A 26,260-nucleotide genomic window follows, 5' to 3' on the forward strand; every position below is an offset into this window, starting at 1 on the left:
GAGTAATTTTTTAATGAACTAGCCCTTTAATGTGTACATATTGTCCCTTCCCCTAACTCCCATACTCATGTTCATAGGGTTTTAGACAGGATTAATCCTGACTCCGACAAGTGCACTGCCAAGGAGCAGATGATGACTGGGAGAGTGGTGTAGCGGACGACTTCACACATGAACCCCCATGTAATCTCCTACATCAGGGACTTCACAGAGTTCTATTTGCTAACTGACTAGATACAGGTGAGGTTCTGAAAATAGCTTAAATGAAAAAAATCATAATTTGATAATAATAATAGTTATTAGGTATACACAGATACCGGTATCAATATTGGGCTGATACTAAGCTCAATGTACTCATAAAAAGTTTTTTTTTTTTTACTCCGATATCAACCGATATTAGGTGTATAAAAAGTGTTTAGAAAAAGAAACACTGACAACAGAGGGTATAATTCGGATAAAAAAAGGCAGTCTATGAAATATATCTTACTTGTAGAATATTAAACTAAATAGCCTATAGTAACACAACTTTGCTTTGGTGCACAAGCTGATAAGAGAAAAACGTTCCATGGATTGAGCGTGCAGCAGGACAGACGCGTGAGCTGGTCAAGCGCATCCGTTTAACCATCCGTTCACACGTCATCGGAAAGTTTGTAGTTCAGTCAGATGCAGGGTCCCCGCGGGGTCGTAAAAAGTTTTACATTTCACAATTAAATGGAAGGCCTTAAAAAGTCTTAAACTCATGGAATCATTGAGTTCTAGTTCTTAAATAATGTTAAACTGGTCTTAATTTTCCTATGTCCATGTAATGCTACCTCTAATGCTCATTGAAATGCTTCCTCAGCGCATGTGTGTGTTTGTGTTTATTCCGAAGTGTCTAACTAGTCCAACTATGGCTCGCTGTATTAGCCTACAACTACAAATGAGACCAACATGCATCTTATATTGCAGCCAGTCAGCTTTCGTGTAACTGGCACAAGCCTCTTTCTCATTGTACCCCACAGATGCATAAAACGTTTTTTTTTTTCCTTCAGCTGACAGTTCTTCCAGTTCGCGATTGTGAAAGCGAGGGCAAATCACACTCTCACAGTCGTCAAACTGTCTTGCTCACTTTGGCTCCCTCTGGCATATTAATCGAAATCAATTGAGAATTGACACGATGGTAAAAGATCAGAAGACCAAAGTTCATGTCGACCTTTCAGAGATTTAGTTTTCCCCAAATTAATGCTTGGTGTGAATTGTGCTAAAAAAAAATACCTTATGTAGTTACTCTGAAAATTGTTCCGCATCAGCTGAAATAAAAACACTTTCAAATGATACAAATATTTTCTGTGTTGACAAAATACTTGTAAAATGTCCTAAACTCCCGGGATAATAAAATGCGTGCCATAGTCCGCTAATGACATGTCCGATTCTCGAACTACTCCTTTGAACCGATTACGAATGGTTAAAGCAACTGATCTATCCAACACTGAACAACTCACGAGTCCTCTGAATCGGTGTATAACAAATTGGTAACACTTTATAATATGGCTCTATTTATTAAACTCTAGTTTACTACATTAGTTAACAATAAACTGCAATTATACAGCATTTATTAATCTTTCTAAATGTTAATTTCACCATTTACTAGTAGCCTACATTATTTAAATAAAAAGTTGTATTGGTTAAAAGAACACTCCACTTTTTTTGGAGAGGATCATTTTACAACTCCCCCAGAATTAATTAGCTGAGTTTTACCATTTTGCTAAAATAATGTGTTCCCTTTCGAAAGGGAACTCGAGCTGCATCAGCTGACGCTATGGGGAACGCCTCCAGCGTGACCGGTGTCTGAAACGTTTATCCAATCACATCAGTCCTACTGACCGGCGACAGCCTCTGACGTCATAGACGTGCGACCAGGAAGTATAAAAGGGCGCCTTGCAAACACAACCGCATCCAATTCGTCTTCAGGGACTGTTTGTCTGATTCAAAAAAAAAAAAAAAAAAAGCATCATGTCGAAGCGCACGCACAAGTCGAAGCACGGCTTCAGAAAGTGTGCAGACCCGTGTCCCAGGTTCCTCACACCTGAGGACACACACACACTCTGCGTGTTCTGCCTGGGTGAGGAGCACGCACGGGAGGTTCTTGAGGAAAGTGCCTCCTGTGCGAACTGTGAGCGTCTGTCACTGAAGACGCTCCGCTCTCGTCTGGCCCTCTTCTCGAGGGAAGGGGGTACAGCGGCTGGGAGTGGTCCCGCTTCGGCCGAGGCCGAGCGGCGACTTATGTCTTGGGGCTCCCAGCTGGATCTGGCCCGCCGTCTAGAGACGGAGGTTGTGCTCGGCGAAGGGCCAGATCACGAGGGGCGGCCGCCGGAGGAGGAGTTGGGTGATAACTCCTCCTTATCGTCGGCCGAGGAGCTCCCACATCAGCAAGGGATGGAAGTGGAGGGTGGTGAAGCGGCCGAGGCCGAACCCTCCCAGCCATCCTGCCCCGCGTACGGGGAGCTGTTGGAGGTTATGGAGCGGGCCGCCGGGCGGCTACAGTTGCCGTGGCGGCGCGCTAGGGGAGAAGCCGCTCGTCCAAATCGCCTGGACGATCGGTTTCTCTCCGGCCATAACCCCCCGGCTCTTGGGAGCCTTCCATTCCTCCCCGATCTCCACGAGCAGATCGCGGGGGCATGGAGAACCCCGTTCTCGGCTCGCTTATTCCGCCATCAGCGGGCGAATTTCACTGATGTGGAGGGAGTGGCCGAGGCGGGGTACGTGTCGATGCCGCCGGTTGATGAGACGTTTGCGAACTATCTCGCATCCGGCCGGGCATCGACATTGAGAACTCCCACCCTGCCGTCTAAGCCGTTGAGAACGACCTCACGGTTAAACGGCAGGGCGTACACGTCAGCAGGTCAGGCGGCGGCGGCGCTGCACACCATGGCGGTGTTGCAGGCTTACCAAGCCGACCTGCTGAGGGACCTCGATCAGGGGGAACGCCAGGGTGGCCTACCCCCTGAGGCGATGGCTGAGCTCCGCCGCACCACGGATTTAGCTCTCCGGGCCACCAAGCAAACAGCAGTCGCCATCGGACGGTCGATGGCGGCTATGGTGGCCACGGAGAGACATCTGTGGCTGAACCTTGCGGACATCGGGGGGAAAGAGAGGTCCTTTCTCCTCGATGCCCCGGTTTCGCCCTCTGAGCTCTTCGGCACCTCCGTCGAGGCGGTGGTGGGAAGGTTTAGAGAGGCGAAGGCGCGCTCAGCGGCTTTTAAGACCTGCATCCCACTGAGGTCCGGGGCCGCGCCCAGGCAGGCGGGTGTCCCTGGTACGTCACGGTCTGAGGACCGGAGACAAGACCAACGAGCGAGCGTGGCCTCTCGGGCGCCCCCTCCATGGCGGAGTAGGGCGCAAAAGAGGCGGGACACCCGGAACTGGAGGAAGGGTGCCGGTGCCGAAGACCGGAACCAGCGTAGGCGGGGGGAAACTCCGCCTACGAGGGCGAAGCGGAGGTAGTAGGTGAGCCCTTCCTTCCACCCTTTTCCTTGGCGCTTGACATCAGGCCGGGCGGGGCCAATGATGAGCGGACGTGAGACTCTGACGGCCCGTCTGGTCTGGTGAGCAGGCGCCCCCGTCAGGTTTGGGTTGCTTTCGTTTATGAGCTTATAGAGAAGTTATCATAAGCACTAGAAGCGGAAAAGTGGCGTTTTCCTTGTGGGAAAGGAGTCGTCTGAGTAAACTCGACCGCTTCCCTGAGTGGGCATGAGGAGGAAGATTCAGCGTTGGACGCCTCATCGGAAAACAACCCTCGGGGTCCGCGCAATGGATGCTGTGAGTATATGCCTGTGCACGGATGTCATCACGCGCCGGTGGACAGCGGGTAAGCCCTCAGTATGAGGGACGTTTTATGTTCTTAAAATGCTGTGTGCTCCCCGCCGAGGGTGTGTTGTACGGTGTCCCCGTTTGGTGGCCGGAACGATTTATTTAAGGAAGCCGTGAGACGGCTGGTGAGAGCTAGCCTCGCTAGTGGAGAGTAGCCGTCACGTTAAGCCAGTAAAGTAAACATGTTACTTGGTGTGTTCTCTCAGTGCGTTGAGAGCGGTTACCGCTCATTTTCGCGGAAATATGTTTCAAGAGGGAAACTAAGCGAGTGTGGGTGTCCCTAGCGGTTCGGCTAAAAGCTCCGGGCCACCGGAGGGCAAGTGTTGTAGCATTAACCCCTGCGGACGTAAGTAAGCGCGAGGGTGAGTAGGCTAACACACGAACGAAGATATGTGTACCCAACCCTCGAGATATGGGCTTGGGACGTTAAGTTGCTATGGTGGCAGCCTTAGCAGAGACTGGTATACAGGCAGCTAGCTTAGGCTGTGTTTTAAAAACCCCTATTCAGCCTCCTCTCATGTGAGAGTCGCCTGGCCAGGGCCCGCCCCCGGGTCTGCGCTCGGGGGTGCGGTAATACAGATGGGAAAAGGTGAGAGCATTATAGTTTTGCAACCTAGCCTGTAAGGCGGTAAGTAAGGTTTGTGGGTCACCTGGGCCATATACTTTTACCCCATCCAAGGGATGTGGGACTGTGGTAACCATTATTCGCATATTGCAATAATTTGCCCTGTGTTTTTTTTGCTCCACCTTTCGTAGGGCTCGGGGTGAGCGACACGCACAACCTGTGTGCCTCTTGAGGGCCCAGCGTTGGATGCTCCCCTGGGAAGCCAAGCATCACCATGGCGACGCCTTGGAGGAAACTGCGGGTTGCTGGAAATAGCAGCGGTCTCCCCGGGGCTGGTGTGGTAAGGAATGAACTCCCCTTACTTAAAGGGGTTGTAAGAGCAATGTGTTGAGTACACCGCTCTGGCGATGCAATTAGAGTCTGTGTTGTAGGTTCTGCCGGAGGACTGGGCTTCGCAGGGAGGACCTCGTGAGCCTCCGAAGAAAGCCAGCTGTGAGCTGTGAGCAGCCAGCCCGGACAGTCCAGGCAGTAGTCTCTGAACAGGAGGCCTTGACGGGCCTTCTAGTTGGAGTGACGACATCGGGGCCCGTGTGCGGGATGGTAAAAAAAAAAAAAAAAATCTCCCTTTTGTTGTCACAAACAGTATTGTCTCGTCAACAGGCTTCGTCAGCCAAGCAGACAGCCATGGTTAGCCCGACATGGAGCGGCCAGCATTCATCCGACCTGCCAGCGAGTATTCATCGCTGGCATGGCTACAAGCCCAGTTAGTAGGCCTCCCTAGGCCTCCCTGAGGGCCTGCTGGGGTGCAGCAGGCCTTGCCGGGCCTCCCTTGAGAGGGTATTCCCGTGCTTCAGGTGTGAGACGGCAGGTAGTAGGCCTCACCAGGCCTCCCTGAGGGCCTGCTGTGGTAACAGTAAGCCTCGTCTGGCTTCCCCCAAGGGGTCGTTCCTGGGCTTCAGTCACTGGATGATAGGTAGTAGGCCTCGCGGGGCCTCCCTGAGGGCCTGCTGGGATGCAGCAGGCCTCATCTGGCTTCCCCTGAGGGGGTACTCCAGGGAACCAGCGCTGGAAAACAGCTCCCGGGCTCCAGTCACCAGATGGCAGGTAGCAGGCCTCACCAGGCCTCCCGGAGGGCCTGCTGGGTTGCAGCAGGCCTCATCGGGCTTCCCCTGAGGGGGTGGCCCAGGGCCTCGGCCTCTGGGTGACAGGGGTTAGGCCTCGCTAGGCCTCCCCGGAAGGTGAGCAGGGAGCATGGTTGCTAGCCGGGGCGGTTAGCATGATCTGCTATCAGGTAGCAGGCCTCACCAGGCCGCCCTGAGGTCGTTCCCCGGCCGAAGTGCCGGCTACGAGTAGCCTGGCAGGTAGTAGGCCCTGCGGGGCCTCCCTGGGGGAACGGGTTCCTTGGAAGGAGACACAGAACTGGAACTCAAGCTGACAGCTAGTGGTTCCTGCCGTCAGGCTTCGGTCCTAGCCGGCAGCACCTGATGGCAGGTGCATACTCTAGCACGACGAGTTTACACTGCTGCTATGCGGTCCTTACAGGACAGGGACCTGCATAGGTTGCCTACAGCATGGTACCTACCAGGCAGGCTTAAGAGCTCCCCTCTTAGGAGGGTTGTCTGTGAGCTTACGGCCGCCTGGGCCTGGTCAGTTGGTCGTAGGCCCCTCGGGGCCTCCCTGTGAGATCAGCCTGTAGGCCTTCTCAGGCCTCCTGAGCACCCCTGTAATGTATGTGCTCGGTAGATCCTAGGATTGAGCAGCTGACTCCCCTCGCTAGCAAGGGTGGGAAAGCATTACGCTGAGCGCTGTTCTCCAGGATAGCCCGTCTCTGAGTTCCGGCCTGAGGCGGACACTGCCAGTTCGCAGTCCCTCAGCTTGATGCCTCTCCAGAGGCGAGTTTCCAGAGGCTCTGTTGTTAACAGACTGGGCTGGCAGACGGAAGCGTCCCGCATAGTGACGCCAGGTCAAGCCTCCCTGGTGGCATTCGGTGAAGTTCTTCCCGAATAGTGACTGGCTGGGGCGCCCTCGGGTCCCCTAGCCACATTCCCTTAAAGGAACCCCTTCTGTCGAACAGGTTGGTTCCAGGCCTTTGAGCGGCCGGGGTAGGGTACATGAAGGTGCCCCAAGGCCACAGCTCGGGCTATGACCGTAGGGAATGCTGTCACTGACAGCCTAATGTGACCAGAGGGGGAGTGGTTCAGGCATTTCAGTTGAATTTGCTTGTCCTGACAGTTGTCACTGCCAGTAGGCATGCACTCCCCTCGGCATGGCGGCGTGGGTATATCGTTCCCCATAGCGTCAGCTGACGCAGCTCGAGTTCCCTTTCGAAAGGGAACGTCCCTGGTTACGACTGTAACCTTAGTTCCCTGAGAACAGGGAACGAGACGCTGCGTCACTTTTGCCATGCCTCAGGGCCTGCCTGCAAACAGTCCCTTCAGACGAATTGAATGCGGTTGTGTTTGCAAGGCGCCCTTTTATACTTCCTGGTCGCACGTCTATGACGTCAGAGGCTGTCGCCGGTCAGTAGGACTGATGTGATTGGATAAACGTTTCAGACACCGGTCACGCTGGAGGCGTTCCCCATAGCGTCAGCTGACGCAGCGTCTCGTTCCCTGTTCTCAGGGAACTAAGGTTACAGTCGTAACCAGGGACGTTTTCTTCAGGGCATGCAAGAGGCCATAGACGTTTGTCAAGTGGCAGGGGAAGTTTATTTTCCTTTCTGTTTGAAATGTTCATGCAAATGTTATTTTTTTATGCTATTTTTTAAAGTTCAATGTTTTATTTCAGCATTGCCATGGTGTTTATTTAGAATGTGGTAATAAATCAGTTATTTGCATAGCTTCAAAGTGGTTCAATTTTTTGACCGTATTGTATCAATTTGCATTATTGTTCCGTCATAGCCACCAGTCATATGAACTAGTGAATGAACTAGTAACAGTTTGCTCTGTAACTTTACAAAACTTGTAACGAAATGCCTCGTTTTGTAAGATTTTCTTCAATCATAAATTAAATTTAGCAACAGTAGAATAAGCTGATAATAGACTTCACGCCATTAGAAATTACAAACATAAAATGTGCGTTAACTTTGGATGGTATAATGGCATGTTGTCCAATGTCCATTATCCCTTTATGTTGTACCTGTTTTGTCATTCCTGTTCACCAATTTTTTTTAAATAAATAACTGTTAACAATTTTCTTATTGTCTCCAGTTGATTGCAATGTTTTAGAATATGGGTGATTCTTTTAATGATGGCTTTAATGATTAAATTGTACAGTGGGAAATTGAATTTACAGTGATTAACTCTTGTCATCTGTTTATAGTACTGTATTGCATACAATACATAAAGTGTTTAACTTTTTTATGTAAATGCAATTGAAATCACAGTATTTATTTTTTTCTTCTACAGTAAAACAATCAATACTGTAAATACAACTAAAATCACAGTTGTGTTTAATTGTTTTATATTTTTCAGTGATACACAAAATACTGTAAATGGAAGTACAGTACCCTTACTGTAAAATTTATTCACGATTAGCCAGTAAGTTACTATAAATACAACTAAAATAACAGTTGTATTCACAGTAACTTACTGGCTAATCTTTTGCAAGTAAGTTACTATAAATTTAACGGTAATTTTTTTACAGTGTACTCACTACTCACTACTCTTGAGTACTTTTAAAAGGGCTACTTTTAACTTCTACTTTAAGTAGTATTTAGGACAGGTACTTTTACTCTAATTGAACTACATTTTTTGACAAGTAACACTACTTCTACTTGAGTATGCTTTTGCAGTACTCTTTCCACCACTGATCACACTCCCCATATTCCTCATCACAGTTGCCGGTGTAATCCACATCTGGTAGCCGAGTGTTGTTCTTTGCTCGGTGTTTAACGAAAAAGAAAAGTTTAAATTGCTTAAAACAGACGCGATAGCTGATTCGAACGAATGAGGTTCCACGGCAGCATCCATCTTAGTAAAGTACATCGGATGTAATCTGCTTCACTGTCACTGCGCTGTCGTCATCGTGTAAAGCCCCAACGTTTCTGATTGGTGCCGCGATTTCAACGGATCGGAAATGGGCTTGAATGGGCTCTTTGCCAGACTACTTGCAGAGCAAATCTAAAAAATTTCTCTGCAGCAGAAATTTTAAAGCCATTGCAAATAACTGTGTGGAAAATGTTCTCACCCTCACATCATCTGTCTCCATCTAATCTGCTCTTTTTGTTTTCAGTTTTGTGATGGTTTTCAGCTTTATCTTTCTGCAAATTCTATAGTTGTATGGTGTATAGCGATATGACCCAGCATCCAAAATACTGAAATTTAAAAAGTATTCAAATTATATTCAAAGAATAGAACTATTCTACTCTCACAAAAGATGGATAAAAAGGTGCACAGGAAAGACAAATTATCAAGGCCAAATCCTGGGCGACAGCACAGAGATGCCGATTCGCACAAGACTAATATTATCATAGTACCTCAGTGTTCAGCGAAAAATAGGCCATTTGTGGGGGAATTATTACTTTACAAATTACAGACATGGCCAATTCACACAGGATGAAGATCACAGACAACCACAATTATTACACATCACTACACTGTTAAAAATATTTTAAAAGTAACCTTGTTGCCTTAAATTTTTTAGTTCATCTGAATTTTGTTTTTTGTTAATTCAATTAACTTTTTTGAAAATCTACAACCTTTATTCAAATATTATTAAAAGATTTTGTCAGCATATTGTGTAATTGTGCACTGTAAAAAAAGATACCTGGTTGCCTTAAAATTTTGAGTTCATTGAAATTAAAATTTTGAGTTAATACAATAAATATTTTTTGAGATTCAACAACCTTCATTAAAATATTATTCAAAGATTTTGTAAGCATATTGGGTAATTGTGTGTTTTATTTCTGATGACGCAGTGAAACATGCCAAATAGTGCTATTTTCATGATTTATCAAATGTTTTATGTTGTTCAGATACAATAATATTTTGAGTTTCTATTTATTAAACAAATTTCCTTCATTGTATCAACTCAAATTTTTAATTTAAATAAACTCAAAATGTTAAGGCAACCAGGTTACTTACTTTTTTAAGTTAAACCAACAATATTGTTTTTTACAGTGTAGAGGTCACCAGGTAATACTGATCCTGTGCGAATAGGTCTTAAGATTATATACGATTATCAGGAAGTCTAAAAAAAAAACTACCTCTCCCATGAGATTACAGTCCAAAAGACAGAACAGGAAGTTATATTGATTGATTCATGACATAACATCTAAAGGGAAAGCACTCATTTCCATCAGCCATATCAGGTATATGAATGAACAACTTAGTGTGAATTCTACTAAACAAGTATAATTTCTATACCTGTTAGGCTACATAAATCAGTAATGTAGGCCTAAGTAAAAAAAAAAAAAATCAATATCATTGTGAAGTAAAAAGTTACAAACAAGTCACGCTGCACTACATTTAGATTTAACCTTGAATAACCCTTTAAATCAGGACTGTTTGTCATGCTATAAATGTGCATTGACAGACAGCCTCTAATCTCAGAGATGATCAGGAGTTCATGTTTTAGCATGTTGTCATAAGCTTTTGGTTGAGTTATTGTTTATCAATGAAACAGCCAACGTGGTATTATTTTCTGTTAATAATTTTTCTGATATCTCAACACATCAAATCTGGATTGTTTAACCAGGTAGTGTTTAGCCTACTCTTAAACTCAGATTAGGCCCTTGGACTCTGATCTTTAAAAAAAAAAAATTCTGAGGAAATGTAAACATTACCTCTTTATCCAGGGGTCACATTGCTAAAGATATAGAGATTGAATTTATCCCTTGCTAAAGCAAGTGAACTGGGAGTCACAGTCACTGTTTGTGTTACAGTGAATGGGCAGCACTGCTGTGTGTGTGTGAGTGCAGTGAATGAGCAGTGCTATGTTGCTGCCTGTGTTGTACAGTTCGTACGGTAACTGAGGAAACATCAAGAGTCTGTCCAGCCCCGCTGCCTGCACCGAGCCTAGGCTGAAAGTCAACGATTCATCCGATGGCGTTTGAGAAGGAGAAGCGTAGAACAATTTCTCGCGTAAGCGGCAGCGATTCTACGCTGATTCTTGATCCGACAATGAAGTTTTGTTCCAGCTTTCCACCCTCATCCGATGCATTTGATCTTCTGTCGCTTCCCCATATCGGCCGAGCCGATGCAGCACTTCCCTGTGATGCGGTAAGACCAACCGCAGCCTGGACGTGCATGTGTCTCTGTTTAGCCTACTTACAGCTTCATGAAGATATTGAGTCTCTGTTAATTATTAAAACGAAAGTGTCATTTCTCATGAAGACATCTGCAGTAGGCTATGCATAATAACAGCCTCTAGTAACACAGAGGCGGTGAATGAACAGACGGTTTCATTCAGAAAATGCAAGTTAATATCCAATCGGTGCTTCATGTCTTGTTTTAGAAATAAGGCAATAATGCAACGGGGTAGACAATATCATCCTTCAGTATAGCCTATTCGAGTCCATTCCATTTTTCAGTCCATTTGGTAGTAGGCTATTTGTCATTTTCACTTACTAAGTGAAATTAAATCGGTAAAAATATACTAGTTTGTAAAAATAAATGTTATGAATTTATTTATATGCATAGATATTTTATTTAATAGGCCTAGTTGTTTTAAAAAGATTCCACATGTAGGCTATTGCCTAAATAACAGGCTAATACTGATAAAAATCGTTAATGCATGAGGGAGTTATTTGCTAACTATATCTTAAACCATTACAATGTTACTGTGGTAACGTCGCTACAAATGTCTCGAAAGGCATAGCGCAGATGTAGGCTATAGCCTATGGTCAAGTTCTGAATGAGATGGATAGTTTTGATCGGGCTATTGGACGGCGTTGAGGCTCTTTCATTGGTTTAGACTGTGTTTATAGCAGATGTCTATATCAGGAGTCACGTTACTCGGTATTGCGTTTGGCACTTTATATTTGTATTCAATATTATTGATCTGCTCTCGATGATGCATAGTTTTGAGATAGCCGTTAGCTGCTCATTTTATTAAAATATAACATTGCATTAAGTTAATTAAGGGCTCGTTCACAGTAGTAGAGGATTAGACTAAATTCCGTTTCCTTGGAAACCAAAGACTGCTGCTACCTCCATTTTCACGACACGAGGTAATGTGTTTCTTATATAACTTATTATTCGTATTCAGCTGAATACTTCTACATAAATGTAGGCTACATACGCTTCCGAGCGACACGATTTAGAGCTGAGAATGTACATTATAGCCTACGGTTATTGCAGATGCAATGGTGTATGATTTATTCTCATACAGTATGAAGATGAACTCTATTTTTGATGCGCTTGTGATCTAATCAATATTTCAGCCACGTGATTATGTAGCCTAGCTATATCATTGAATCTTGATAACTTCATCAGATAACACTGAGTTATGGAATGATTATCTGTAATGTCATGATATACAGTACACAAATAGATATATATTGCTTATATGCCATAGCTTGGCCATGATGATCATTAACAGATTATGGGTAGGCCTATTATTGGATCTGATTATAGATTACTGGAGTACTTTCATGTTTTAATCATTGGCTTGCTTGCCATTTTATTAAAAAAAATGTCCCTGTGCACTGAAATATATACTGACTGACCATACTGATTATATAATATAATAATATAATATAATATACTATACATTTCTTTTCTATCTTTGATTTTAATCAAAATATTTTTATACAAAAAATCCCCCAGCACTGCACATTTTGATAACCAAAGAATTGTAGAGTTTTGGTTACCATTGACTTCCATTTTATGGACAAAAACACATCAGGTTTGACAGAAGAAAAGTCAACATCTCACTCCAGCTGCACTTTCATCATTGGCATCTGTTCCTCTGTTGTCATGATTACCCAGCTGGTAACCCCATACACTTCTTCTTTTTTATATACCTCTAGTGACATTATCTAGCCTTTTTGATGGTGATGTTGGTAACAGCTTTGATCCCATCACTCACTGCCACTTAATAATGACTTCTTTCATTATTTACTCCCCTTGTCGTTCCAAACATGCATGACTTTCTTTATTCTGTGGAAAACAAAAGCTAAAATTGAATGTGGTCTGGTGCTTTTAAAATTACAATTTCTTTTGATGTTACACAACCATTGTCTGGCTAGTGGCTACAACCAGACCGAACAAATTTAAGATTGAATATTGGTCTTGGGAGTCTGCTCGGTGTTTTCTACGGCACCGATTGCGAGTTTACATCAGAATTGTGAGATATGAACGTGCAATTGCAAGTAGTAGTCAAAATCACGAGAGAACTTTCAATTCTGACTTTTTTTCTTCTTGAAATTGCTACTTTATATCATGCAAATCTGACTTCTTTTCTCAGAATTGTGAGATATAAACTCGCAGTTGTAAATCCGATATAATATGTCTAAATAATTCTGAGGGGAAAAAGATTTCCCGCAAGTTTTTAAAATGTTTTATTCTGTGGCGGAAACAAGATTTCATATTTGTGTTGCTGCTAGTGTTTAATGCATTAAATTGCATGGCAGTTTACCTCTACCAGGAGCTAACAAACAAACAGGTAGCTCACTTTAAAGCAGGGGAGTCAACCTCAGCTCCTGGAGGGCCTTTATTCCCAACTCTGCTTCAACACACATAACTGCAGTTTTCAAATAAGCCTGAAGGACTTGATTAGCTGGATAGGTGAGGTGTGTTCAATAATGTTGAAGCTAAACTCTGCAGAGCTGAGGTCCTTTGACAGCTCTGCTTTAAAGGACTCTGGAGCCACATTAGAGGACATTGGCGTCAGTACAGAAGAGAATTATGAAGACGGTATAGGGCAGGGGTTCTCAACTCAGGCCCTTAAGATCCACTTTGCTGCAGAGTTTAGCTCAAACCCTAATCAAACTCAACTGTCTGTAGCTTTCTATTAATCCCGAAGACCTTGGCTGTATCCCAAAGTGTAAAATTGCTGTCTTCGGAGGGTGCATTCCAAGGTAGAAAGACCTCAAGGTATGTCCGTATTCAGCATTAACTTCACTTCCTGTCTACTAAGATACCTTTATCTGATCTATTTTTGAAGAGAGCATGAATTTGATATCCAACAACCCTGTGTGTTTTGTGACAGTGAATGTAAAATATAAAGATGACACAATCATGATGCCATTTCATTACTAGATATTCACTTCCAAAGTTCACATAAAATCATTATGCCATCTTAGAAGTTTGTCCAAAATCTATTTCGTGCACAAACACTGCCTGAAAAATCATTGCTATTGATAAGTGAGGCAAGATTAGCGAGATCGTGTGTGTATTTATGCTGCCTTCACGTGCTATCGGAAATGTCCTGCTTCCCACTTCAGAAGTCGTGATTATGAGCTTGTATTCAAGTGCTTTGTTGTTGGAATTAGTGATGCAAAGTCCGATTTATTTCCCCAAACCGGTTCTTATCGAACAGTTCGGCTCAATGACCCGGTTCAAAAAGCCGATTCATAGGTTCCTGACCTCATCATGCAATGATGTCACTATGCATTTCTTTTATGCTTTTTAATACATTTCTCTGTGTCATGTTATATCAAGGGAACATTCAAATAAAGCAATAATCTGTATAAATGCATATTGAAACAATCAAGTAGTTAGCGGCTTGTGAGTTCATCAGATCTCTCAGCAAATAATGTAGTGCATATTTTCATATACGAGTAATCATTTGAATTAATTAATATTTAATTAATACAGTATCATATCAGTATTTTGTGCAATCTAAGTAAAGGCAAATAGTAAAGTGACTGCAGGATTCTTTATGTGTACGTTTTAAAGGTTCACAGTATAGCATTTTTTTTTATTTCTAAACTAGAACTATTTATTTAGCAACAGAAAGTGCATAGTTCATCCATGACTGAATGACTGTTTGTTTTATATTTAATACTGTAAAGCTGTTTTCTTTAACGCAGTCTATTGTATAACGTGCCATCTCAAGTAGGCTACTGAACTGCAGAGCTGGTGCATAATATCCACATCGCTATGATCAGATGCTTTCATTCTGCTGCCACACTGCTGTCGGTTTTGGAGTGTGTTTATTTTGTTACTGAGAGGAAAATGTGCAATATTCTATCGAAACGCTTCTCAGCAGCGCGAGAACGTCAGGATGTTAAGCGAGCTCTCTGATTCAATGTTTCCCGAGTACTGGATTTTAACGTGGCCTATTTTGCAAACAAAATGACTTGTCGATTTCCTTAGTGGCTTCTTTGTAGCTGAAGCCAAAATGAGTCCACACTTCAGCTCTGTTGCTAATGCTAATGCACACACACACATTCACCTTGCGCTTCTCTGGTTCTGCACGTCAGTTAAGTTCTGAGATAATACTGCCATCTGGCCATCTCTGGTTTAATTCGAACACAAAGCCAGGAATCTTGGATGTAAATAAATAAATAAATAAATATCGATACAGTGTTTTTGAGAATCGATACAGTATCGCCAAACAAAATATTGCAATACTCGCGTGTATCAACATTTTCTTACACCCCTACCTGTCACAGCAGTAATTCTCCCCTCCACCATGTTTAAAGTTTATGGCATGCCCATCTCTGAATTTCCCAGTGGTAAACACAACATCAGAGGGCGTTCATGTGCAATCTTTTACGTAGGAAACTTGTATTTACGATAATTTGATAGCACATGAAGGCAGCATTAGATATGGGAAGGGGGCGGATCTACCGGTTGGGTGGGGTTCAACTGCCATCCTAAGAAAAAGCATTTCCACCCCAGATTCTAAAATATAATGTGTTTTCTGTACCTAATTTTAGTAGCTCTGCTTTAATGCATTGACAAAGAAGTTGTACCTAGAAAACGTCTGCTTCACTACTCGCACTATGTTGCCAACTTCAATAAAAGATATGATTCTTATGAAGCAGTTTATTTTTGGTGAGTCAAAAACACACAGCAAAACCAGTGTAACCCAATTCACCAACAAATGGACTGTTTTTCCATAGTATTATTTTCCACAACACTTCTCATTGTTTAATTTAACCTGCATTTTGTAACATTTGTATGCTATTTTCATGATTTTCATATACACTGCCTGGCAACCCCCCCCCCCCCCCCCCCCCCCAAAAAAAAAAAAAAAAAAACAGAGTCCAGAGTCCAGTGTGCAGAGTCCAGCACTCTGTAAAGTCCCCTCCAGCACATCCCAAAGACTTTCAATGATTTTAAGGTCTGGACTCATGCGTCTTCCAACATGGTTGTTTAAGAATTGAAAAGCTACACACTCAATCAATTAGAGCTAGAAGAACTGCTGCCAAAAATATAATATGCTCAAAACATAACCATAACTTTACAACTTTGTTTTTGGCCGGGCGGTGTATTTGGCATCCGACAAAATAAAATTAAACAACAAGATCCGATTGACATTAGATTTGCATTTTTCCAAAAACAAAACTTTGTTGGCTTGACAAAGTCATTTTTTCAAGTAGTTTGAAGGCCTTTTAAACCTATTTTCTTTCTATCAGTTTCCATCCCGTTGAATGGAAATAAAAGTATTTATTTAGATAATTTGTTTAACTATGGTGTACTGACAGTATCTTTTTTATTAAATTAGAATACATAGAAATCTGTAAAATAATTATAGATCATTAAATGTTTAACTTTTATAGACCTCAATAAAAAATATTTTCTAGTTGCCAGACAAGATGAAATATATTGCTGTCCATTTAAATGAATGAAGATAAAATTGTATTTGTGTTTTTCAAGATATCAATTGTATATTTTCAAGATTATATAATTTCTATAAACATATTTATATACTATTGTGGTAGCATTAGGTATTTTTCTTGTTTTTAGTTTTTTTAAATGTGTGTGTTTTCATTTCAAATAAAATTAAACTTATATTGACCTCACACTGGCTATTCTACTTGTTGCTCTTTACATATAGTTCTACTTTGTGATTTCCTATCATGTTTGAGCACTGGTTATCCAGATTTGGTGATCCTGAAAAGTTCCTATCCAGATCAGATTGATCCAATCCGATGTTGCTTTAAAAAACTGGCTCCAAAAGTAAACTGGATTATGTGATCACGGATCGCACAAAAAGGATGACTAAATCTGGATCAATTTTATCCGGATTAAACCTTTTGAAAAACTGGGCCCTGGTGCCATGTGTTCCCCAGGTAAGTAACACATACACCCGGCCATCCATGTGATGTAAAAGAAAATGTAATTCATCAGACCAGGCCACCTTTTCATTGCTCCGTGGTCCAGTTCTGATGCTCACATGCCCACTATTGGCTCCTTTGGGCAGTGGACAGGGGTCAGCATGGGCACCCTGACTGGTCTGCAGCTATGCAGCCCCATACGCAACAAACTGCGATGCACTGTGTATTCTGACACCTTTCTATCATAACCAGCATTAACTTCTTGAGCAATTTGAGCTACAGCAGCTCGTCCGATCGAACAGGCCCACCTTCGCTCTCCACGCGCATCAATGAGCCTTGGCTGCCCATTACCCTGTGGCTGGTTCACCACTGTTCCATGGAGCACTTTTGATAGATACTGACCGCGGGAGATGGGGAACACCCCTCAAAGAGCTATAGCTTTGGAGATGATCTGATCCAGTCGTCATAATTTGGCGCTTGTCAAACTCGCTCAAATCCTTACACTTGCCCATTTTTCCTGCTTCTAGTACATCAGCTTTGAGGACAAAATGTTCACTTGCTGCCAAATATATCCCACCCACTAACACCATTCCTGACAGATCCTATATAGAAGGCACAACATTGTGTCTGCAAGTCCAGCATTTGAGACTTGTTTACAAACGATTGAGCGGTAAAATGAAGCAAACAAACACAAACGTTCTTCCCCACGTGAGCTGGAACTTCATTAAAATAAATGAAGCATCACACATTCCTATTATTAGCTTATGCAGCGACTGTGTTCTTCCACAATATATTGCTATCTTCTTCGATGTGTTTATTGCTACTGGGTAGTGATCCGACCAGCTCCATGAGTCGGTGGGCGGGCTACTGAATTAGACGTGCTGTAGAGGAGGTGTTTTGTCGCATGATGACGTAAGGATAAAGCACACAATCGTTTTCTGGGCCTGGTGTCTATAAAAGCTTTTCTTTGACTAAAAAGGAAGTTTTCAGCTCTGAAATTTACAGGATATGCTTATATTACCATTACCTTTTATATATCAAAAGGGAAAGTTGATTTCTCAATTCATCCTCCCTTTAAACTTACCCATACCAGCACACCTGTCCATAACTTTACCCTTAAACTGACCCACACCACCACACCTGTCCCTAACTTTACCCTTAAACTGACCCACACCTCCACACCTGTCCCTAACTTTACCCTTAAACTGACCCACACCACCACACCTGTCCCTAACTTTACCCTTAAACTGACCCACACCACCACACCTGTCCCTAACTTTACCCTTAAACTGACCCACACCACCACATCTGTCCCTAACTTTACCCTTAAACTGACCCACACCACCACACCTGTCCCTAACTTTACCCTTAAACTGACCCACACCACCACACCTGTCCCTAACTTTACCCTTAAACTGACCCACACCACCTTACCTGTCCCTTAACCTTAAACTTACCCACACCACAACACCTGTCCCTAACTTTACCCTTAAACTGACCCACACCACCACACCTGTCCCTAACTTTACCCTTAAACTGACCCATACCACCACACCTGTCCCTAACTTTGACCTTAAACTTACCCATACCACCTTACCTGTCCCTAACTTTGACCTTAAACTTACCCATACCACCACACCTGTCCCTAACCTTAACCTTAAACTTACCCATACAAACACACCTGTCCCTAACTTTAACCTTAAACTTACCCATACCACCACACCTGTCCCTAACTTTGACCTTAAACTTACCCATACCACCACACCTGTCCCTATAACTTTACTCTTAAACTTACCCATAGACTGTAAAAAATATGGACATAATGTCTGTGATGTCACCCATAGGATTCCAAAGAGAAGTTTTGAAGCGTAGAGTAGAGACAAGATGGCCGTTGCCATCTTAGCATCGTGTCATCCCACGTCACACCCGGGTAACAGGCTAAGTGGCTAAACACATCTTGTTGTCATGTAAGGGACCTGTTCATGTTGGACAGACATTTTAATTGCATTTTGTGTCTTTTAAGAGGCACAAAGACACCCTTTACGTAATTCCCGTTTTAGCTGAGTGGGGGCTCTGGGCATTAACTGTAATACCTCCGTGTTGCAAGGACCAATCCGGTTCATTTATTTTTCTATAGACTGTACTCACAAAGATATAATGATCAAGATAAACTTAAAAATTTGCCAGGGTTGTCCTTTAAGAAATGTAATTTCGCCAATAAGTTTTTTAAAGCAACCTACTTCAGTGTAGCTAATATGTGACGATAACATTGAGCTTAACACAGAGGATTTGAAGTGACGATCGGGTACTGGTGGATGGTTTGTTTTTAACAGCAGATTCGGTGAAGTTGGAGCTGATCCGCACATCTCTTGTTCTTACCCTGTCCAGTATTTAAGCCACAAAGCCTTCAGAAGACAGTAAAGGCTTATGTCATGCCTGAGCTGAAGTAAGAAAGTTAAGTTGCACAACATAAATACAATGTTTAGGCATTATTGTTATTTATATTACTATTATTTTGGTTTATTGGTTGTAGGTTTAGTAAAACTATGTTTACCTTTTTAAAGTAATTTGAAGACGAGACTGGATGCCCGCCTGTGGCATGACACTAAAAGGTCGAGCACCCGAGACCCCGGAGTAGCGTTTATTCACAACATCACAACAAAGCATCACAAACGTCTTGCAGGGAAGCCCCTGCTAAAAGTGCCTGAGAGGCGGCCATACTCCTAGTGGAGTGGGAAAGAACAGCCAAGGGGGGAGGTTGTCCGGCAACCACATAAGCAAGTTAGATAGCCTCGACCACCCACTTGCTCATTCTCTGTTTCAAGACTGGACCCCCTCTCGAGGGTGGTCCATAGCACACAAACAATTGTTCAGTTTTCCTTCACAGGGAAGCTCTGTGGACATAAGAGTCTAGTGTGTGAACAGGACAAAGCAGCTTTAGTTTTTTCTGGTCTGACGACATTTAATGGAGGTGGACAGAAGGCCTGGAGTACAATAGGTCTCACAGGTTTAGTGAGGACCTAGGGAATATACCTGGGTCTCAGAGAGAGAAATGCCTTAGCCATGCCTGGGGCAAATTCTAAGCATGAGGGTGCAACGGAGAGAGCTTGTAAAGCTCCGATTCTTTTTAGAGAAGATATGGCATAAAGAAATATCGTCTTTAGAGTGAGAAATTTCGAAGAAACTTCCTTGAGCGGCTCGAAGGGAAAGGCCCCGAAGGAAACAGGTTACTAGTAGGTGTCACCTTAGAGTAACCCCACTCAAAGCATGGTAAGCTGCTATGGCACACCTTTAGTGAGGAGGGGTTAACCCAGCAGAGAATCTGTCCTGCATGAACTCCAGCACCGCGCTCACAGGGCAGTTAATTGGATCCCACAGGCGATCCCTACACCATAAGGTAAAGAGTCTCCACTTTAGAGAGTAAAGTTTCCTCGTGGAGGGAGCTCTAGAGTGTAGAATGGTTTCATCAACCTCAGTTGAGAGACCAGAACTCATGAGCTGGGCCCCCTCAGAGGTCAAGCCTACAGTTTCCACAACTCCGGGCGAGGGTGTACGAAGACACCGCCCGCATGAGAGAGAAGGTCCTTCCTGATCGGAATCTCCAGTGGAGAGCCATCGAGGAGAGACACAAGATCTGAGAACCATACGCGGCCCAGCCAGAATGGGGCTACTAACAGAAGACAGGCCCCGTCCCTGTATACTCTCTAGAACTCCCGGAAGCAGAGCAATTGGGGGGAAGGTGTACAGAGGCAGCCTCGGTCACTCCTATACCATAGCGTTCAGTCCAAGAGGAGCTGGATTCACTAGGGAGAACCACAGACGACAATGTGTGTTTTCTTGAGTAGCAAACAGGTCCACTTGCGCCCCACCAATCTTCTCCCGGAGGAGCTCCACCACCTTGGTGTGGAGTCTCGATTCCCCGGGTCTCTGCCCCTGCCTCGGCAGAATGTCTGCTTCCACATTCTGGCTCCCTGGGATGTACATTGCCCTTACTGACAGCAATTTATCTTGAGCCCAGAGGAGGATAAGACGCGCCAACTTGTATAAGTGACGGGACCTTAAACCCCCTGATGGTTTATGTTGGAGAACACCCATGTGCTGTCTGTGCGTACCAGCACATGATGGCCCCTGAGATGTGGCAGGAAGTGCTTCAGAGCCTAAAAAACTGCCAACATTTCCAGGCAATTTATGTGCCACTGGAATGCTGGTGTTCCTGCCACAGACCCTGGGCTGAGTGACCATTCACAAACACAAACACAGAATGACAGGCGAATGACACAGAGCGCTTGTTGATGGCAACAGAAGGAAACAGCGTTTGTTTGCCGGCTTGCTTTATAGTTTCCGGGTCTATGACGTCACCAGCCTATGACGTTCCGTCTCTTTTTTAGACCACTTCTATTATTGATTGCTATCAGGATGTTAAGATTTTCAACCAGTGTAACAAATAATTGTATTAAACAAATTGCACACCCTACCTTTAAATGGAGAGAAGGAGAAATCAAAGTGAATATGAACAGCTGCGTAGAACTAATTAATGACCAATGAAACTAATTAGAGAACACAGGAAAACAACAGGGAAATAAAATAAAAAGAGAACATACATGCTACATTTAGCAACCTTTGAAATAAATATTTTAAAAGTTTGTATTTTTTAATTAATATATATATATATATATATTTTTTTTGTATGTGGAAGGCACCATTTTATGGATTCTGACATGGACTATGAGAGACCAAATGTCGAGACTATCAAGTGTGTGGTGGTTGGGGACAACGCAGTTGGAAAGACCCGGCTCATCTGTGCCCGGGCCTGCAATGCGACGCTTACACAGTACCAGCTACTTGCTACACATGTGCCCACCGTCTGGGCAATAGATCAGTACAGAGTCTGCCAGGAGGTGAGGAATGCCTAATGCCATATTCTTATTAATTCAAAGAATGGGATGTTGATGAAAAACATGTGATGGATGCTACTATAATCTATCGTATACCTTATCAATTATCTGATAAAATATAAAAAAATGCGTTGTATGCCGTTTCTCAGGTGAATCTCCATGCATGTGATGATAGGTGTGTCTTTCTAACCAGGTTCTAGAAAGGTCCAGGGATGTGGTGGATGATGTCAGTGTGTCCTTGCGTCTCTGGGACACTTTTGGTGACCATCACAAAGACCGCAGATTTGCGTATGGCAGGTGAACTTGGATCATTATCTCTCTCTTTCATGCTAAACGAAGTATACTAATTTATAAATTATTAGGGATATTAATTGTTGTTAGTTTTATTTGCATGTTATACATATTTTGTGAGAATTCTAGACAAACGGACTATGTGGAATATAAAAAATAACGCTTTTACAACAGAACCTCTGTTAAAACATTCATTTTTTTACCACAAATGTGTGAAATTGTCACATTCTACAGAACTGTATCATATTCAACTTTGCTCTCACTAAGAAGTCAAAGGTGACCCGAATAAAAGGTGATCCAGCTACCTAAAAAATGTTAAGCTGTATAAGTTAATGAGTTGTCTCTGGTTTGCAAACAGGTCTGATGTAGTGGTGTTGTGTTTCTCCATTGCAAATCCAAACTCACTCCACCATGTGAGGACGATGTGGTACCCTGAGATCAAGCATTTCTGTCCCAGAGCTCCTGTAATCCTAGTGGGCTGCCAGCTAGACCTGCGGTACGCTGACTTGGAGGCAGTGAACAGAGCTCGCCGCCCACTGGCCAGGTAAATTACCATGGCAATTGCAACTGTTGGTAGCAATCAATGCTAGAAATGTTATGTTGTATGTTGTAAACCAACCCTGCGTCCCAATTCGCATACTATCCATACTAAATAGTAGGGCTGTCCTCGACTAAGGATTTAGACATTCGAATCAGAATTGTCGAATCTCTCTATGGTCGACCGATAGTTGAATCATCTATGTGTGTGTGAATGGGTTAGGAGGTGCACGACACTAGTCAGCAGAAGGGTAAAACTATTTTTTATTTTTTATTTTTTTATTAGTAGTATGTCCTGAAGCTTGCATAATTTTCTGCTACACACTCAAAAGTATATACTTTTTCTTTACAAAAAGAGTACATACTTTTAGGACGTAGTATAAGCAGGCGAATTGGGATGCAGCACAGGGGTGTCCAATCAGGCACACCTGCCTGAAAAACCTTGATAAGCTGGCTCAGGTGTGTCAAAGACTATAGATATACAAAGACTCACTCCTATTACCAATGAATGGGAGAAACCGCAGTTTGCAATATTGTGGAATATTTTCCACCTTTTAAATAAAAGAGCCAATTACTGATTGATAAAGTCATTGTGTCACTGCAGCTGCCATTAGAAGCTCCGGTTCCCATATAATCCTGAGACTCGCACTTAGGACTGCACATTAGCTGTGCCTGGAAAATATCCTTTTTAGTGCATATGAGCATAAGAAACAACATTTATGGGACAATTCATTTTTCCAATTAATTTATGGGACAATTCATGATTTTGAAATATGTTATTTCATTATGAGTTCTGCAAGCAGTTTTTGAGATTTCAGGATTCCCCTATTCAAACAGATAGGCTTTACAAATATGTCTGCTGAGTGAACAGACTTTCCTTGAAAATGACTTTGGGTGTGTTTAATTAGGGCTGGAGCAAACTCTGTAGGACAGTGGCCTTCCAGGAGCAGGACCGGACACCTCAGTTTCAAATATATGTTCCTATCAGTTCTACAGACTACCATTTCTGTAACAATATTTTGTAGTTGCTCACTAAAAAAAACACCATATACTCACCCTTATGTTGTTCTGAACTTGTGCGATGCATCTTGACTCATTGTGTATTCAAGTGAACGTGAAAGTTTGAGAGCATGCGCTGGAGGGGAAGAATTTCATTGAATAATGACTTAAATTGCAATCTTTTCCTCATGCAACACTATTAGATTACTTCAAAATACTGTCCATGAGCTGTATGGAATAATGCTAGGGTGCTACCTTGTAATATTTGACTGCAAGGGATGTCTATTATTGCTCCTGGAGGGGAAACTTTCCTGCAGAGTTCACACCTGAACCAGCAAATCAAAACCTTAAGACTCACTGGCTGGGTCCAAAAGATGACAAAAGCTGCCTATGTGGGTAGGATACAGAGGTAGGGAGGTGACAAGGCACGTCAAAAACCAGTAATCGTGTCACATCCTGTCCACTAAGATACATTCATCTGATTGATTGTTGAAGGCAGCATAGATATATCTTTTGTGTAAGTTGCAATTGGTTTGTGTGTAAATGTACTTTTTTCACCAACTTTGATCACATTTGATGTAATTTCTAGCGAGATATTTGTAGTTGTTGATTGCTTGGCTATCACTAAAGCTTCTATATTTTGCTATAAATCATTAAACCGTTATGCTGCCTCAGATGCCTGTCTGAAATCAGTTTTGTGAAGTACCTTCATGCACCAATGCTGCCTGCTGTGTCATTGCCTGATAGGGCAGCGAGACTATACGTCATCTGCCTAAGCTGGCTATGTCTTAAAGCTAAGACAGATGACGTATAGCCTCTCTGCCCTATCAGACAATGAATTTGCAGGCAGCATTGACACATGAATGTAGGCTACCTCAAAAGCCTGATTTCGGACAGGCTTCTAAAGGCTGCATAATGATCTAATGATCTACAACAAAATAGAAAGTGCTTTGATGATAACTGAGTGAATATTTAATTACAACAATATTAATTTCTTGCTAGAAATGAAGTCAAAAGTTTAAAAAACTATCCAAAAGCATACATTAACACAAACTGACTACCAACTGCAACTATATTGAGATTTCAGATGCAAAGAAGGATGCATCTGTGCTGCTTTCAAAAATCAATTAGATTAAGGTATTTCAGCAGACAGGATGTGACACAAAATTGCATTCGGATGTGCCTAGTTGTCTTCGTGTCTATGCTTTCGGATAGCCACTAGTAACATTCATGCAGCTGTTTTGGAGCAGGAGCAGTTTTGATCATTCCTAACCTATTCATTTTCATTGTACAGTAAAGAGTAAGTCTTTTGGTTTTGTCACAGTTTGGAATGACATGAGGGTGGTAAATTGTGACAGAACTTTAATTTGGGGGACTGCTAGTTCTTTAGTATGATGATACAACTCTATTTTTTGTTTCAGACCCATCAAATCCAATGAGATATTGCCGCCAGAGAAAGGCCGTGAGGTGGCTAAAGAACTAGGCATCCCTTACTATGAGACCAGCATAGTTGCTCAGTTTGGGGTTAAGGACGTTTTCGACAATGCCATCCGTGCAGCCCTCATTTCCCGCCGTCATCTACAGTTCTGGAAGTCACATTTACGTAACGTTCAAAGGCCTCTACTCCAAGAACCCTTCCTTCCCCCTAAACCCCCTCCACCCATTATCACAGTTCCCGCCCCTCCCAGTAACATAGAAGAGCACCCTAGCCGCCTGTTGGAGGACCCGCTCTGTGCTGACGTCATCTTAGTCCTCCAGGAACGGCAGAGGATCTTCGCACATCGCATTTACCTTGCCACATCCTCCTCCAAGTTCTACGATCTCTTCTTGACTGAACTTCGTGGTTCTGAGGGGACCGAACGGGATCGAGAAAAACCCCGTGGACCACCACTTTCTGGCCGCGATTTGCTGATGCGGGCAGCTAGTTTTGACGTTTGTGAAAGTAGCGGCGATGGAGATAGAGCAAACTTGCGTGCTTGCACAAGTGATGGAACTCTAAAAGGCGACGGAGATCGCCGTGGTCGTCTGATCCCTGCCTTGAGTCGTGCTTTCATTAGCATCCAAGAAGAGTTGGTGGATGACCCTGCCACCTTCAACCCTAGAAAAATGACTGTTGTGCACATGGACCCTTCAATGCAACCCGGTCCCTTCCGATCCGTGTTACGGTACCTGTACACCGGTAAACTAGATGAGCGGGAGAAAGAGCTGATGCAGGTGGCTCACATCGCAGAGCTGCTGGAAGTGTTTGACCTGCGTATGATGGTGGCTAACATACTGAACGATGAGGCCTTCATGAATCAGGAGATCACCAAGGCCTTTCACGTGAGACGCACAAATCGAGTGAAAGAATGTCTGGCCAAGGGGACCTTCTCTGGTGAGAGGCATGTGAACTGTATGTATGTTTGGCAGTTAATAGGAATGGGCCTGAACAATAGTCTAGTCATCCAAAAAGCAACTTCTTGGTTAATAAGTGCGGCTATATATGTGGGCTTATATAGTTTGCCATTATTGTTTAACATTAAATTAACAGTACAACCTTACTCCTGAGCGCAAGTGTGTATGCTAGGCAGGTTTTTTTGTGTATTTTTACTTCCTGTCACTTTGCAGGCTCTTTTATTGTATATGACAGTGTAAGCTAGAGGTCAACTAATAGTGGATTTTTACCGATAACTAGGTTGGGCCGTGCTGATAACCGATTATGTTTTGAAAATGGATACTGGATAAAAAACTTACATAACACTCTGAACTGTAGTACAAAAAAACCCTCACCCTCAAATTGTATAAATATGATTATATTAAAATGAGAAGTTCTCCAGAACAATTTCTACAGAAAATTATTTAAACATTAAAACATTACAGGTCAAATGTTTTCTCATGTTTCTTATTTAGCTATAACCTAGAAACATATATGTATTTCATTTATTTAACATTTTTGCAAGTCCCATTTGTTAACAA

The 26,260-nt window shown here is 43.1% G+C and overlaps 1 protein-coding gene across 3 annotated transcripts in view; it reads left to right on the forward strand.

The window, feature by feature from the left end:
* Window positions 1-10,193: 10,193 nt before the first annotated feature.
* Window positions 10,194-26,260, forward strand: part of rhobtb2a (Rho related BTB domain containing 2a) — a 46,871-nt gene continuing 30,804 nt past the window's right edge. Inside the window, exons 1-5 of one of the 3 annotated variants that reach the window (XM_067413028.1) lie at window positions 10,194-10,632; window positions 21,280-21,481; window positions 21,672-21,775; window positions 22,128-22,313; window positions 24,727-25,679. In XM_067413028.1, coding sequence (XP_067269129.1) covers window positions 10,568-10,632; window positions 21,280-21,481; window positions 21,672-21,775; window positions 22,128-22,313; window positions 24,727-25,679 — 1,510 coding nt within the window. In that variant the 5' untranslated portion in view covers window positions 10,194-10,567. Of the gene's footprint in view, window positions 10,633-11,288; window positions 11,583-21,279; window positions 21,482-21,627; window positions 21,776-22,127; window positions 22,314-24,726; window positions 25,680-26,260 lie in introns of those variants that run through there. The other 2 variants (XM_067413030.1, XM_067413029.1) reach the window with 2 other exon arrangements.

Source organism: Pseudorasbora parva, chromosome 13 (genome assembly GCF_024679245.1).
Source record: "Pseudorasbora parva isolate DD20220531a chromosome 13, ASM2467924v1, whole genome shotgun sequence".
NCBI classification, from domain to species: Eukaryota; Metazoa; Chordata; class Actinopteri; order Cypriniformes; family Gobionidae; genus Pseudorasbora; species Pseudorasbora parva.